Here is a 14,492-nt window from a genome sequence, read left to right as displayed (position 1 = left end):
AAGTGCTTTTAGTCCTACTGAGATTTCCCTCTTGAGTTTATCTGTGATACAGTTAAGGTGTTAAGAATTGTGTTTTACAAAGCATGTTGCTGATTGCCTGGGGCCAGGGGAGAGAGGAATGGTGGATAAGTGCTTAATGGACTTTCAGTTGCCTCATTTCAGAACTAGATACAGGCGATGGTCCTAGAACATTGTAAATATATTTAAATGCCCCGACTCTTTCACTTTAAATGAGTGACTTTATGTTAAGTGAATTTCAGTCCAATTAACAGAACATAAAAGAATAAATAGTGTTTTGATGGTGTGGTCTTCTGAGTCTGGAGTGTGTTATTTCTTTTTGTTTTGCTTTGTTTCAGAAACAGGAATTTGTGGATAAAAAGTTGACAAAACTTTGAATTTGAAGACCCTAAGATGGATGTTTTATGCCCCAGATTTAGAAATGATACCAAAGACATGGACTGCAAACCTTGTCTTAAAACTCGAATGTGTGAAAAACCCCACATCGAGCGGTGATTGACTTTTGTGTTTTGTTGAATTGGTTCTACTGCAAAGCGAGGCAGATTGATATTACAGAAATGGTGGCCTTCAAGGAACTTAGAGGGAAAAAAGGATTTGGTTGAACAGCATCGTTATCAGCCTCACCTGAGCGGCACTGACCCTCGGGAGATGGTGTCTGTCTCTCGTGTTGGGCTCCTGGTACTGACAGATCCATTAGTGGATGTAATTAGAAAAGCAAAGTCAGACTTTGAGTAATCGGGTTAAAGCACAACGATCGCTGGGCACAGTCGTGGGGGCTGTTGCAGCTGGGTGTGGCTGGCCTGCTGCAGAGACTTAAGTGAGATGTGAGGTCATTGGTCATTGTGCACACGCTTTCTTTCTTGTGTTGGAAGCTGGTGTGTGTGTGTGTGTGTGTGCTGAGTCACTTCAGTCGTGTCCGACTCTTTGCGACCCCATGGACTGTAGCCCGCCAGGCTCCTCTGTCCATGGGATTCTCCAGGCAAGAACACTGGAGTGGGTGGCCATCCTCCTCCAGAGGATCCTTCCTTCCCCATAAGGAAATTTGAAGCAGCAGCAGCATCGCTTTGGCTCTTCTGCAGACGTCTGAAAGGCCTCGTTTCCAGGGAGCCAGTGGGGCTGCAGAATGTTTTTGTTAAACAAACATAGTCATAGCAAAAGCAATCTACTTTATCCCAGGAGTGTTAAGAAATATGTGGTTTTGTGGATTATGCTTTTCCCCCTGTTTCATTCCTTTCTTTTAAAAAAAAAGAAAAAAACTCCTGGAATAATGGTGTATTTATTCATACGGAATTATGTTCTAAACACTGAAGAGCAAAACAGTATTTCAAAAGACCTTTGGACTCTCATGTTACCCAAAATACCTTTCCAGCAGTTTTGATTTTTAAAAAAGCCTCTTATTGGTAATTGAATGAGGACAAAGCAAAGGTTTCCAAGGGATTTGAAATGTAGTTATATGTTCCTCACCTCTTTGTTCATATCTACATCAGTATAGAAAAGGGAGGAATTGGGGATTAACATATACACACTACTACATACAAAATAGCTTACCTACAAGGACCTACTATATAGCACAGGGAAGTATACTCAATACTTTGTAATAACCTATAAGAGAAAAGTGAAGTTGCTCAGTCGTGTCCGACTCTTTGCGACCCCATGGACTGTAGCCTACCAGGATCCTCCGTCCATGGGATTTTCCAGGCAAGAGTACTGGAGTGGACTGCCATTTCCTTCTCCAGGGGATCTTCCTGACCCAGGGATCGAACCCGCGGTCACCCCTTGGCAGTGTCACCGTCTGGGATGAGAAGGAGGTAGGGGGCATCCGTCCTCCTGTGTTCATCAAATGCCCCAGCCAGACTCCACAACCTACCAGGTCTTGGCTTTGGACCGTGTGTGTTAGTCGCTCAGTCTTGTCTGACTCTGTGTGACCCCATGGCCTGTAGCTCGCCAGGCTCCTCTATCCCTGGAAATCTCCAGGCAAGAATACTGGAGTGGGTGACCATTTCCTTCTCCGGAATATGCTCCCAACCCAGGGATTGAACCTGGGTCTCCTGCCTTGCATGGAGATCCTTTACCCTCTGAGCGACCAGGCAGGCCATGTGGGGTTGAAGATGAAATGGGACTTACTTGCCAAAGCTTTGGGATTAGGAGAGCTTCTACAAAGGTCAAGAATTTTGAGTTCTTGGGGGTAAGAATTAGAGAAGTTCTGGCACCATTGGACCCCCCAAACCCCTTGGTAACAATCTGACTGGAAGGACAGGTGGGATTCCCTCTCCTGGTGAGGTGGGACTTCCACCTCCTTGTCATTCCTGGCTCTGTCTCTGCTTACCCTATCCATCAGACCCCGGGGGCCTCAGATCCTGGCCTTGGGTCTGTCCCAGGCCCTCTGCAAGTCACGGGATGAGACCCAGCCCCTGCCCGGGCTGGAGAACTGGGCTTCTGCACGGCGGAGGGACGAGGCCCCATGTGGCATGGAGTCGGCTTCCCGAGCACGGGACCCCGGCTTGCAGACCGATCGCTGTTGGTGAAGTCTATGAAACAGGGCTGTTTAGAAAGCGGAGAGGAAAGTCTGACCTTCGAGTGGGTCCTAGCCCGGAGAGTCACACTGGCCAAGACAGTCCCATCGGGGCTCTTCCCTTCAGCAGTGAGGTTTTTGGATATCTCAGGCTGCACTGAGTCTCCGTGGCTGTGCGTGGGCCTCCTCCAGGGATGGCGAGCAGGGCTCCTCTGGCGTTGTGGTGCGCGGCTTCTCGTTGCGGTGACTCGGCGTGTTGCGGAGCGCCGGCTCTGGGGTGCTTGGGTTTCGGTGGTCACAGCTCCCTGGCTGGAGGGCGCAGGCTCGGTAGTTGGGACATGTGGACTTAGTTGCTCCGACGCATGCGGGATCTTCCTGGAGCAGGGATGGAACCCGTGTCCCCTGCGTGGGCCCACGGACCCATAACCACCAGGCCACCAGGGAAGGCCTTCGGTGGTGAGTTTCACCCGGCCACGCCAGCAACAGGTTCTTTTCCCCCATCTTTCTGTCTCTCCACCCGCCCGCCCGTGTGGTTGTTCTCATTTTGGCTCTGGTTAGGAGGACCCTTTCAGTTCACGTTGGAAATATTTATTCTATTCTCCAATGTCACTTTCTAGTTAGAAACTTACAGCGTAGTCTCCAGCTTGAAATAATGATATCGTTGCATTTGAAAGTTGGACACTCTGAAAGGAATGGCCTGTCAGGGATCTTTATTTTCAAAAGGAGGAACCCAAGAGACAGGGTGGGAATTACATGAGTCGCCTGAGGTTATGTAATTTGTAAACGAAATCAGGCAAATATTACAAAAGAAAAATAGTGGAGAGGTTATTCTGGTGGGAGGGGTGAGAAAAATAGACCAAGAGGCCACGTTTGGTATGTTCATCCAAACACATAAGTCAATCTTTCATTTGTTTTCCCAGTAATAATAATGGGGAATTGGTCACTTTATAGGAACAGGGCTTTTTTTTTTTTTTTTTAAGGTTAAGGTTCAAAAAGAAACACAGAATTAAGGCGTTTAATCCTGTTTAAAATAGGGGCCTTTTTTTATTGCTATAAGATGGTTTAGATTCATTTTTATTTGTTTTTTAACCATGAAGATCAACTTACTTTGACAGCATGCATACCAAAAATTAAAACCATAAAATCCTGAGTTTTGACAGCAGATGCATCTTTAGATTTGGAGATAAAAATTTAAAAGGTGTTATGTTTTATTCAGGAAGCATTTAGCTGTAAAGTGGTTGATTATCTAATACTTTTAGTGCCCTGGTTTGGAGGGTGGAGGTGAAGGGGTGTGGGGGTGTTGGGGAGGTTCGGGGTCCCAGGGCTGAACCGTCAACGTCTGCAGCCAACCCGGCCCCGTGGCCAGCTGTCTGTTCATCGCTCCCCGCACCACTGGGCTCGGCTGTCTTGAGCTTCACCAATTACATGTGCATCATCCCATGTGATTCTTACATTGATTCTGTGATAGAAGTAATCTCCGTTTTATAAGCAGAAACTGACCATTCACACGTCTGGGGTTGAGGCCAGTGAGGAGCGTAGCTGATCCTAGAATCCCAAGGCGTCTAAGTGCATCGACTGCTCTTATTTATTTATTTTTTAATTATAGGATGATGTGTAAGAGGAGACACATACAAATTATCAACATTTTGGTTCAGGCTTACTTTATCATTGCAGAAAGAGTCTGAGATACTTGAAACATTTACCAAATACCAACCTGTAGAGACTGACGTTAAGGTCTCATCTTTGATGACTCACAGATACTCTTTATGTACAGTTTCTTCAAAGAGGAGGGTGGTCTCCTTGCTGTATGGTATTTTTAGGTTTGATGGATATAATAAAATTACCCTCCAGAAAGGTGGCTCAGAAGGTGAAGAATCTGCCTGCAATGTAGGAGACCCCGATTCAATTCCTGGGTTGAGAAGATCCCTTTGGAGGAGGAAATGGCAGCCCACTCCAGTATCCTTGCCTGGAAAATCCCATGGACGGAGGAGCCTAGTGGGCTGCAGTCCATGGGGTCTCGAAGAGTCGGACACGACTGACCGACTTCACTTTCACTTTTCACTTTTATGCATTGGAGAAGGAAGTGGCAACCCAATCCCGTGTTCTTGCCTGGAGAATCCCAGGGATGGGGTCACACAGAGTCGGACACGACTGAAGTGACTTAGCAAACCATTGCTATAGATTTTCTTTTCCTATAAATTTCGTGTGTGATGTGTGGAATGAGAACTATAGTGTCTGACTTTAAGTGCATTCTTAAGTAGCCTTAGATTTCATCTTTAGTTTGTTTTTTAAAGTAACAGGTTATATTTTAAAATACATAAAAATTTTAAATAATATTTTTGTGTATAAAAAAGAAAATTAAAATGTCTGCTAAGCCCTCCACCCAAACGATTGCTGTGGATGGTAATAGTGTTGAACGTACAAAATAAAGTAAAATCTACCTTTCCATCCTCCCCTCCCTACTTCAGTCTCTCCAGTATTGATGTTTTTGTGATTTCTTCCAGAAAAAGACATTTTTATTCATCTCTATCTATTCTCTCATTTTTTTTATATGTTAGTATCCTATGATAAATACTGCTAGACCCCTTGTCTCTTAACTTAGTCGTGGATCTCAGACACATTTTCATTAGCATGTAATCTTCTTAACGGCTCATAGGATTCATCACTGGGGTGTCCCCAGTGTTGAGCTCGCCCTACAATGAAGAGCGCTTTGACTCTTAGTTTTTGCAGTAATCCTGTGGTGAGCATCTTTGCCCATGTTTCTCGAGACACATTTATGTGTCCACCATAGGCATAATACCCAGTGGTGAGGTTGTTGGACGAACGGTGAATGCATTTTTAAGATTGAAGGCAGACACCACACGACCCTCCACACAGGTTCTCCCCTTTCGGCCACGATGAGCGAGACTGTTTCCCCAACATCCTTGCCCATGATGAATATCACAGAATGAAAAGGAGAAACAAATCTATTCAAATAGCAATAAAATATAAAATAACTAGAAGAGACTTCATAAGTATGTGGTATCTATGTGAAAAAAATTGTAATATGCATCTGAGGGACCCCCAAAAAGTCTTGAATAAATGAAAGTCATGCCATGTTCTTGGATAGAAACTTGTAGCATGATGAAAATATCCATTCTCGGCATGTTGACATTGTTAACTTTCTGTAAAATATTGGTTGGCTTCAATTTCCAGTTCCTATGGATTAAAAAGAAAATCAAATTGTCTGAGGGGAGAGTGATAGGTTAGGAATTTGAGATTAATATATCAAACTGCTATATGTAAAATACATCAACAGGGACCTACTGTGCGGCACGGGGAACTGTATTCAGGATCGTGTAATAACCTGTAATGAGACAGAATTTGAAAAAGAACAGATATATAGAGATATGTACAACTGAATCACTTTTCTATACACCTAAAACTAACAAAATGTTGTAAATTAACTGTTTTTCAATTAAAAATGAATAAAAAGAAGAAAGTCCATTCTCTCTCAGCTGTAATTTGAACATGATCTGATAAAAATAGCAGCAAGATTTTTTTTGAGGGGTAATTTGATGAGCTTATTTTAAAGACCACTTGGAAAAACAAATAAACAGAAAGATTCAGAAAACAAACAGGAAGATAGGAAAATTCAGAAAATAATGTGACCAGAGTTTAAAACATAATATAAAATTTTTAAAACGTATATAATATTTATATAAAACATAATATAAAAATTATAAGAATAGATTAATGGATCGTGGGTATAGACTTAAATATACTTAGGAATATAATATATGATAAAGACAACATCTCAAATCAGGAAAAAACAGATAAACTGGGAGTGGATGGGAAATGTTGAATTCATATTTCACAAATTCCTAATGGAGCAAAGATTCACATGTAAGAAATGAAATATGGCTGTAGGAATTCAGCAGAGAATTGTTTTATAATACAGGTTTGTTCTATGACCTAAAACTTAGAAGCTCCTGAAGGCAAGATTGACGAGTTCAACTTCATTAAAAAAAAAAAAAATTCTTCATGGCAAAACTCATGTTATGCAAAGTCGAAAGACAAACGAATTGAGAGGTATTTACAACTGTTATCACATATAAGAACTGGATTTCCTAATATATTAAGAATTACAAACCAATAGGTCAATAACCCAGTTGACAACTAGGCAAAAATTATGAATTAACAGAAAAGACAACATAAATAGCATTTAAACGTGAAATGTTTAGTATGAAAAAATTACAAATTACATAACAAGAGAAATATAAATTACCACCTTCTAGGAATCATTTCTTCACTGTGACAATACCCAGGGCATGGGGAAAGAAATGGGCTTCCCAGGCACTAATGGTCAGGGACCCACCTGCAAAAGCAGGAGATGTTAAGAGATGCAGCTCTGATCCCTGGGTCAGGAAGATCCCCTGGAGGAGGGCATGGCAGCCCACTCCAGTGTTCTTTCCTGGAGAATCCCCATGGACAGAGGAGCCTGGCAGGCCACAGTCCATGGGGTCACAAAGAGTCAGGCAGGACTGAGCGACTAGCACAGTTGGTAAAAGTGGATAAAAAGTTGGATTGTAAACATTATTCTACCATTTGTGTAAAAAAATGAGATACATAAACTTATTTACTTGTGTACAAATTTAGTGATTGTTAACATGTATACCAAAAAATGGATAGTATTGATTGCCTCTAGAGAAAAAAAAAAATCTAAGACATGGAGATTGGGCAGGGATGTACACTTTTCACTTGAATCTGTTAGCTTTTGAATGTTGTCTGCTCTTCTCAAAAAGATTTTAAAATCATTCAGTAGGTGAAAAACATTTATTTTGATACGCAAAACTCTAATCTTGAGTTAATTTGAGTGTCCTTTCAAATAGTGATTACCCTTTTATGCTTTTTAGACAATTACCTGTTCATATACTTTGCCTATGTTTTTTCTTTTTTTTATTGTTTTTCAAATTAAGGAAATAACCCCTTCATATTAAGTGGCTTATCAATGTTCCAGTTTGTCTTTGGACTTTGTTTTGCTCCTGCTTTTTGCTCCATAGCAGTTTTATATTTGTGTGCAGCTGTCATCGTCTTCTGATCCTCCTCCTCCTTCTTTTCCTTCTTTCTTATGTTTTGAGGGGGTGGAAGTGACTTTTCCAGTGTGATCTCTGGGAAGTTTGGCTCTAAATTCAGTTCAGTTCAGTCACTCAGTCGTGTCCGACTCTTTGCGACCCCATGGACTACAGCACGCCAGGCCTCCCTGTCCATCACCAACTCCTGGAATTTACTCAAACTCATGCCCACTGAGTCGGTGATGCCATCCAACCATCTCATCCTCTGTCGTCCCCTTCTCCTCCCACCTTCAATGTTTCCCAGCATCAGGGTCTTTTCCAGTGAGTCAGCTCTTCGCATCAGGTGGCCAAAGTATTGGAGTTTCAGCTTCAACATCAGTCCTTCCAATGAATATTCAGGACTGATCTCCTTTAGGATGGACTGGCTGGATCTCCTTGCAGTCCAAGGGACTCTTAAGAGTCTTCTCCAACAACACAGTTCAAAAGCACCAATTCTTCGGAGCTCCGCTTTCCTCACAGTCCAACTCTCGCATCCACACATGACCACTGGAAAAACCATAGTCTTGACTAGACGGACCTTTGTTGGCAAAGAAATGTCTCTGCTTTTTAACATGCTGTCTAGGTTGGTCATAGCTTTTCTTCCAAGGAGTGAGGCTCTAGATTGAAACTATCCAGTCGTCAGTGCCTATGGATGAGTTTGAAATTAACCAGCTGTTTGTAGGTTTCCCTGAAGACGGTAGTTGAGAAGGGGACAGGCTCTTGAGTGGGAGGTGACCTGGAGATTTTCTGCTGGGCTGAGTGGTGCGGGGTGTGGGTGGGACGGGGTAGCCAGGTCGGTGGGTCTCTGACGGGCCTCCCCCCTCTCTCTCCTGCAGCTGAGCTCCCAAGAGCCTCCGCCGTGAGGCTGGCCTCCCTCCTCGACCTGCCCGCCCAGCTGCTGGAGCTGTACCAGCAGGGCTTCTCGCTGGCGGCCCTGCACCCCTTCGTGCAGCCGACCCCCGAGAGGGAGAAGACGCCCCTCGAGCACATCTTCAGGGCCATCTTGATCAAGAAGACCGACAGGTAAGCCCCCTGAGGGAGGGTGCTCGCCATAGCATCACCAGGTGCTTGGGAGTGCGTTGGATGGAGGAGGGGATGGGAAAGGGTTAGGGTGGGGGCGTGTGTGTTTGGGCAGCTGCCCTGGTGCCTGAGACAGTAAAGAATCCGCCTGCAATTCGGGAGACCCAGGTCAATGTCTGGGTCAGGAAGATCCCCTGGAGGAGGGCATGGCAGCCCACTCTAGTATTCTTGCCTGGAGAATCCCATGGACGGAGAAGCCTGGTGGGCTACAGTCCATGGGGTTGCAAAGAGTCAGACACAGCTAAGTGACTAAGCCCCACACGTGTCTGCTTGGAGTTTACCTCTGTTTCCAGGGCCTCTGCCCTCTGACGAGTTAAGACCAGACATTAGAAAACTGAAGAGTTTCATAGTGTCCTGCAGCTGTCCACACCAGGAGACATAGGTAGAGAATTCATTTTACAGCCTTTTCTTCTTTTAATTGACTGGATTACACTCAGCTAGAAAAGTGTCTCCTTGAGGATGTGTGCTCCTAAAATGAAGCAGCTAGTAAAAGTATAATACTATTAATCTGAAAAGCATGGCTGGAGAACACACTCATTTTGGTTAAAGACTGTATGCAAATTTTATGTCTTCCCCCAAACTCTAAAAATACTTGAACATTCTGTCAGTACATTCTATCAGTCCCTTGGGAGGAAACACAAAATTCACTTGAATTAAATGCTGTGATTGATTTGGTCTTGATTTGGATTTTCAAGACTTGGACTGATGTTTTTCAATATGGCTTGTCCAGTAATGCCCACTCTTATACTTTTATTGGGTCTAATTAGGAAATGGAGAGGTGGAGATTTTTTTTTTCAAAAGGAGCTGTATGAATTTTAAATGCTTTTAAAAAAATAATGAAGGGGCACGGAGGGATAAGTTAGGGGTTTGGGGTTAACATGTACATACTTCTGTATATAAAATGTGGCTTCCTGCGTCGCTGTTAACAGTAAAGAATCTGCCTGCAATGCAGGAGCCTGGGTTTGATCCCTCGGTCGGGCATGGCAACCCACTCCAGACTTCTCGCCTGGAGAATTCCATGGATAGAGGAGCCCAGTGGGCTACAGTCCATGGGGTCACAAAGAGTCAGACACGACTGAGCGACTAGCACATTCACTTTCACATATAAAATAGACAGGCAGCACAGGGAACTTTACTCAAGATTTTATAATTGCTTATAAAGGAAGAAATCTGAGAAAGAATATACAAAGAATTTATATATACGTGTATATGTAAAACTTTGCTGTAGGCTTGACACTGATACAACATTGTAAATCAACTCTACTCCAGTTTAAAATGAATAAATCAAAACAGTGAAGATGGGCTCGAAAACGCATTGTATTTCTGCTGCTTTCGTGAAAGTAAAAATGGAAGGCTTGGCAAAGGAGATCGGATCTGACTTTTGGCCAGTTATTAGGCGGGCAGTGACAGCTTGTGCTGTGTTTTTAAAAAAGAGCCAGTAGGACAGCTGTCCGTCTTTCTCTCTTGCTTTGCCTGCTGAGCAGACTTTTGGCTGGTGATCTCAGGAGGGCCAGCTGGGGGACCAGAGGCTGTGTGACAGAGACCCACCCCTCTTTCCTGGCCAGCAGAGTTCTTCAGCTTTTCACAGCTGATCAAGCCCCGTGTCAGTGTGTGTTAGAATTTGAAGTGAAAGGGGGCGTCCGCCTCTGCTCCTGCCCAGAATTACCATGGTTTCTGCAGAGCGAAATGTGTCTCAGCGTCTGCTCTTTTTGCGTGTTGCTCGCTTCGTGTTGAACGGCCGTGGGTCGATATCTGGTCGGTCACAAGATGGAATTGTTCTGGGAGCCCTAGTGGTTTTAAGGCCCTCTGACACACAGGCGTGCGTGGTAACAGTAGGTCACGTTCATTGGGCGCTCACTCTGTGCCAGCTTTGTGAGCATCCGAGCATCCTCACAGTAGTACCTGTTCTCAGCTACCAGTGAGACAGGAACAGTTTGCATATGCGGAAGCTGAGGCGCAGGCCTGGAGGTCGCTAGCTATCAAGGAGGCAGAGACGGCAGCCAGCACCCTGCCAGGCTCTTAGCCCTGACGTGAGGCGCCTGCTGCTTCCCCGACCCAGGATTCCTGTGGCTGACCTCTTCATGAAAAAAGCGGAAGGGGGCATCTTTGATTTTTAGATGATGGTAATTTCAATGCTCTACCTTTTCTCCGTATCAGAGTTTCAGAAAAGAGACAAAATAAGAGCAGCTTATCTTGTGCCTTCCTGGTTACCTAAGGCATTCGCTGGGCTCCAGGGTTTCTGATCCTTAGGCCATTGCGTTGGTCTCGATGTGTGAAGGGGACAAGTCCACTTCGGTCAGGACACAGGACTGCCCCTCTGTGTAATTCTGCCACAGGTACTGCTCACACGGGACTTGGCATGAAGTCAGCAGATCAGAAATGAACTTGATCCTAATGTGAAGGTGTCTGCTTTTTTTTTCCCCCTGCTATGCAGCAGCACCTCTCAAATTTGGGCGTCTCTCCCGTGAGTCTCCCGCAGATACTGCTCAGATGCAGAGTGTGAGTCAGAAGGTCTGGGGTGGGGCCTGGGACCCATCTCTAACACGCTCCCAGGTGGTGCAGATGCTCTTGGTCCATGGACCACACTTAGAATAGCCAGGGCCTGAGGACCTGACTCCTCCTCACCTGACTTCATACCTGACACTCGCCAGCACCTCCTGACTCCCTGGAGAGTATTGGGCCCCAGAAAAGGGGAGAAAGAGTCCTGGGTTCCTGGTCGGAGCAACTGTGTTCTGCGCTGCACTTGGCTCCTCGTAGGAGGAGCAGGACACATGTGCAGGACACATCAGTAGATTTTTCTGAGCCCCCTTTTTCTAGCGGGTACGATGTGGGGTTTGTACTAAATGATTTGCGAAACCGGAGCCAACTCTAAATTTCAGTGCGACTGGATGAGGTGGGCGAGAAGGCTGCTCTGTAGGAATAAGAAAGAAGTGATCCCTCTTTGTGAGCAGTTTGTTACCAGCCAGTGGTGAAGCTGGGCGTTCGGTAGGAGTTCTTTCCTCCTCCTGAGGGCAGGCCCTGAGCTAATGCGCTTACTTTTCAGAAGAGAAAATGGGTCAAGCTATTAAGAAGGAGACACGGAGGATTTTCAAGAAAGAGATGGTGTGCTCCTTGGTGTGAGTTCACTCCAGTCCGGAGTGTCTGGACCACCTGCCTGGGTGACTTTAATGAACACTTCAGCTCCTTAATAAGCAGATACAGAGAGAGAATTGCTTGGATATCTTGGTGCCAGATCTTTGCAAGCGCTCCTCCCCCTGTAAAGGAAGTTGCAGAAGCTTGGTAATTTGCCAGGTTCGGTAACAGCCATGGTAATTTGCCATTCTCCTGGAAAACATGACCCAGAGAATTTCTCCTACTTCCACTTTGTATTGGTGGGAAGCAGTCATTATACTATTTTAAAGGCTAGGCATTTTCTGCCCTAGCAAATGCAATAACTCCGTGTTTTTGCATCATGAGGAAAAAGACCCCATGCTATGAAAAATAAACAAAACCCAGCTGCACGTTTTCCATATCAGTTGGAAGTTTAAGTAGTAAAAATGAAGCAAAGGAGATCTTATGTAATTAATTTTTAATATGGGCAGTTAATGGTATTTTTTCGCCAAGTCTGCCAAAGTCCTGACGGCTATAGATGCAGATCAGTGAAATGATAAGCTCTCAAAGAGCAGGTGAATGCCTCACTAGTATTTTCCAAGTGGACTTCATTGAAAGAGTGTGTGTAAACTTTCTAGATTACTCTCTGCTTAAATCAACTTTGTTGGCAAGAATCATCATGAGGTGACTACTTGGAATATCAACCTTAATGTGTTGAAGTGAAAGTCGCTCAGTCGTGTCTGACTCTTTGTGACCCCATGGACTGCATGGAATTCTCTAGGCTAGAATAGTGGAATGGGAAGCCTTTCTCTTCTCTGGGGGACCTTCCTGAACTCAGGGATTGAACCCAGGTCTCCCAAATTGCAGGCAGATTCTTTACCAGCTGAGCCACAAGGGAAGCCCTAATGTGTTGAAAGGTGAACATAAAATTTGTAGCAAATAACTGGCCTTTGGAATCTGCAGTAAGACAGGGGGAAAAAAAACCCAGAACCACTGAAGCTTGCATTCACCCATTCACTCCCTCATGGATTCATTTGCAAGCATTTAGCTTGTGCTGTCTGCAGAGTATCATCGTGGGGACTCTGCCTGGTGAGAAAGGGGAGGATGCGGATGCAGGATTCAGCCAGTGAGACCTGCTGGCCAGGTATGTGTGTGCCTACTTGCTCAGTCATGTCTGACTCTTTGAGATCCTATGGCCTGTAGCCCACCAGGCTCCTCTGTCCATGGGATTCTCCAGGCAAGAATACTGGAGTGGGTGTCCTTTCCCTTCTCCAGGGGATCTTCCCAACCCAGGGATCGAACCCAGGTCTCCCTCATTGCAGGTGGATTCTTTATCATCTGAGCCACCAGGGAAGCCTTCCAGGTGCCTGCAGTTTAACTGAGAAAATAAGATGCCCCTCATACAAGGGAGTTTGGAAAAGGGGGAACTCACCTCCTGCTAGAAAGAAAACTGCAGAAATGTTTCAGAAGGAAATATTTCTTTTGGATAGTAATATGAATGAAGAGGGAAGAGTTTATTTAAGTCTTACAATGAAATGTTTTCGAGTGAGGCTTGAGCAAATCGAGACATCATTGACAGCCTAATTGTATTATTCAGTTCAGTCGCCTAGTCGTGTCCAACTCTTTGCGACCCCATGGACTGCAGCACGCCAGGCCTCCCTGTCCATCACCAACTCCACGAATTTACCCAAACTCATGTCTATTGAGTCAGTGATGCCATCCAACCATCTCATCTTCTGTCATCCCCTTCTCCTCTTGCCTTCAATCTTTCCCCGCTTCAGAGTCTGTTCCAGTGAGTCGGCTATTCACACCATGTGGCCAAAGTATTGGAGTTTCAGCTTCAGCATCAGTCCTTCCAGTGAACACCCAGGACTGATCTCCTTTAGGATGGACTGGTTGGATCTCCATGCAGTCCAAGGGACTCTCAAGAGTCTTCTCCAACACCACAGTTCAAAAGCATCAATTCTTCAGTGCTCAGCTTTCTTTATAATCCAACTCTCACATCCATACATGACCACTGGAAAAGCCATAGCTTTGACTAGATGGACCTTTGTTGGCAAAGTAATGTCTCTGCTTTTTAATATGCTGTCTAGGTTGGTCATAGCTTTTCTTCCTAGGAGCAAGCGTCTTTTAGAACCCCATGAACTGTATTATTAGTTGCTCCCAAAGCATAGTGTGGTAATGTTCCTCTAAGCCCTCTGCCACTTTAACAAGTATAACTTCAATCCATGAAAAACTGTATGATCGTTTCTTCTGAAGATTTTGATAACTGCCATTTCATTTGAAGATGACGGGTCAAACCACACATCTGACTCAGTTGTTCTGATCTTGAGTGTGTTGAATTGAGTCAGTCGGTGACTTTGGAAAGTGACTTGAGGAGGAGTCGCTGACTATGAGATCCCTGATAAGTGAGTGTCTGCACTTCCTTCTTTCAGCTCTTGGGAACAGTGGGTGGTTTGTAACAGACAATATAGTTGCATTCAGTTTGATTTCGAAGTACATTTTAAGTTGTCCTTCATGTTTTCCCGGGCAGCTTTCCTCTGAACAAGTTGCCAAAGATCTCAAAACTTGATGGCCGAGGGCAGTCAGTTATTAAAATGTCACCCTGAGGTTTTGTGCGTGTGGGTTTAATTCTAGGTCGTTTCATGGCTGTGGACGTTAAGTACAGAATTGCCTTGCGCTGCGCCGTCTTTCAGCCG

The 14,492-nt window shown here is 44.7% G+C and overlaps 1 protein-coding gene across 6 annotated transcripts in view; it reads left to right on the top strand.

Annotated features, from left to right (window-relative positions):
- Positions 1-14,492, top strand: part of RFTN1 (raftlin, lipid raft linker 1) — a 209,285-nt gene that overhangs the window by 74,667 nt on the left and 120,126 nt on the right. For all 6 annotated transcript variants that reach the window (XR_011487442.1, XM_070467017.1, XM_070467015.1 and 3 more), the window contains exon 3: positions 8,460-8,646. Coding sequence is in view for 5 of the 6 variants with exons in the window: in XM_070467017.1 (XP_070323118.1) it covers positions 8,460-8,646 (187 nt within the window). In the remaining variant the exon portion in view is untranslated. The remainder of the gene's footprint in view (positions 1-8,459; positions 8,647-14,492) is intronic.

The sequence above is a fragment of the Odocoileus virginianus genome, chromosome 4, assembly GCF_023699985.2.
Source record: "Odocoileus virginianus isolate 20LAN1187 ecotype Illinois chromosome 4, Ovbor_1.2, whole genome shotgun sequence".
In the NCBI taxonomy this organism is placed as follows: domain Eukaryota; kingdom Metazoa; phylum Chordata; class Mammalia; order Artiodactyla; family Cervidae; genus Odocoileus; species Odocoileus virginianus.
This window is presented reverse-complemented; position numbering and strand designations above follow the sequence as displayed.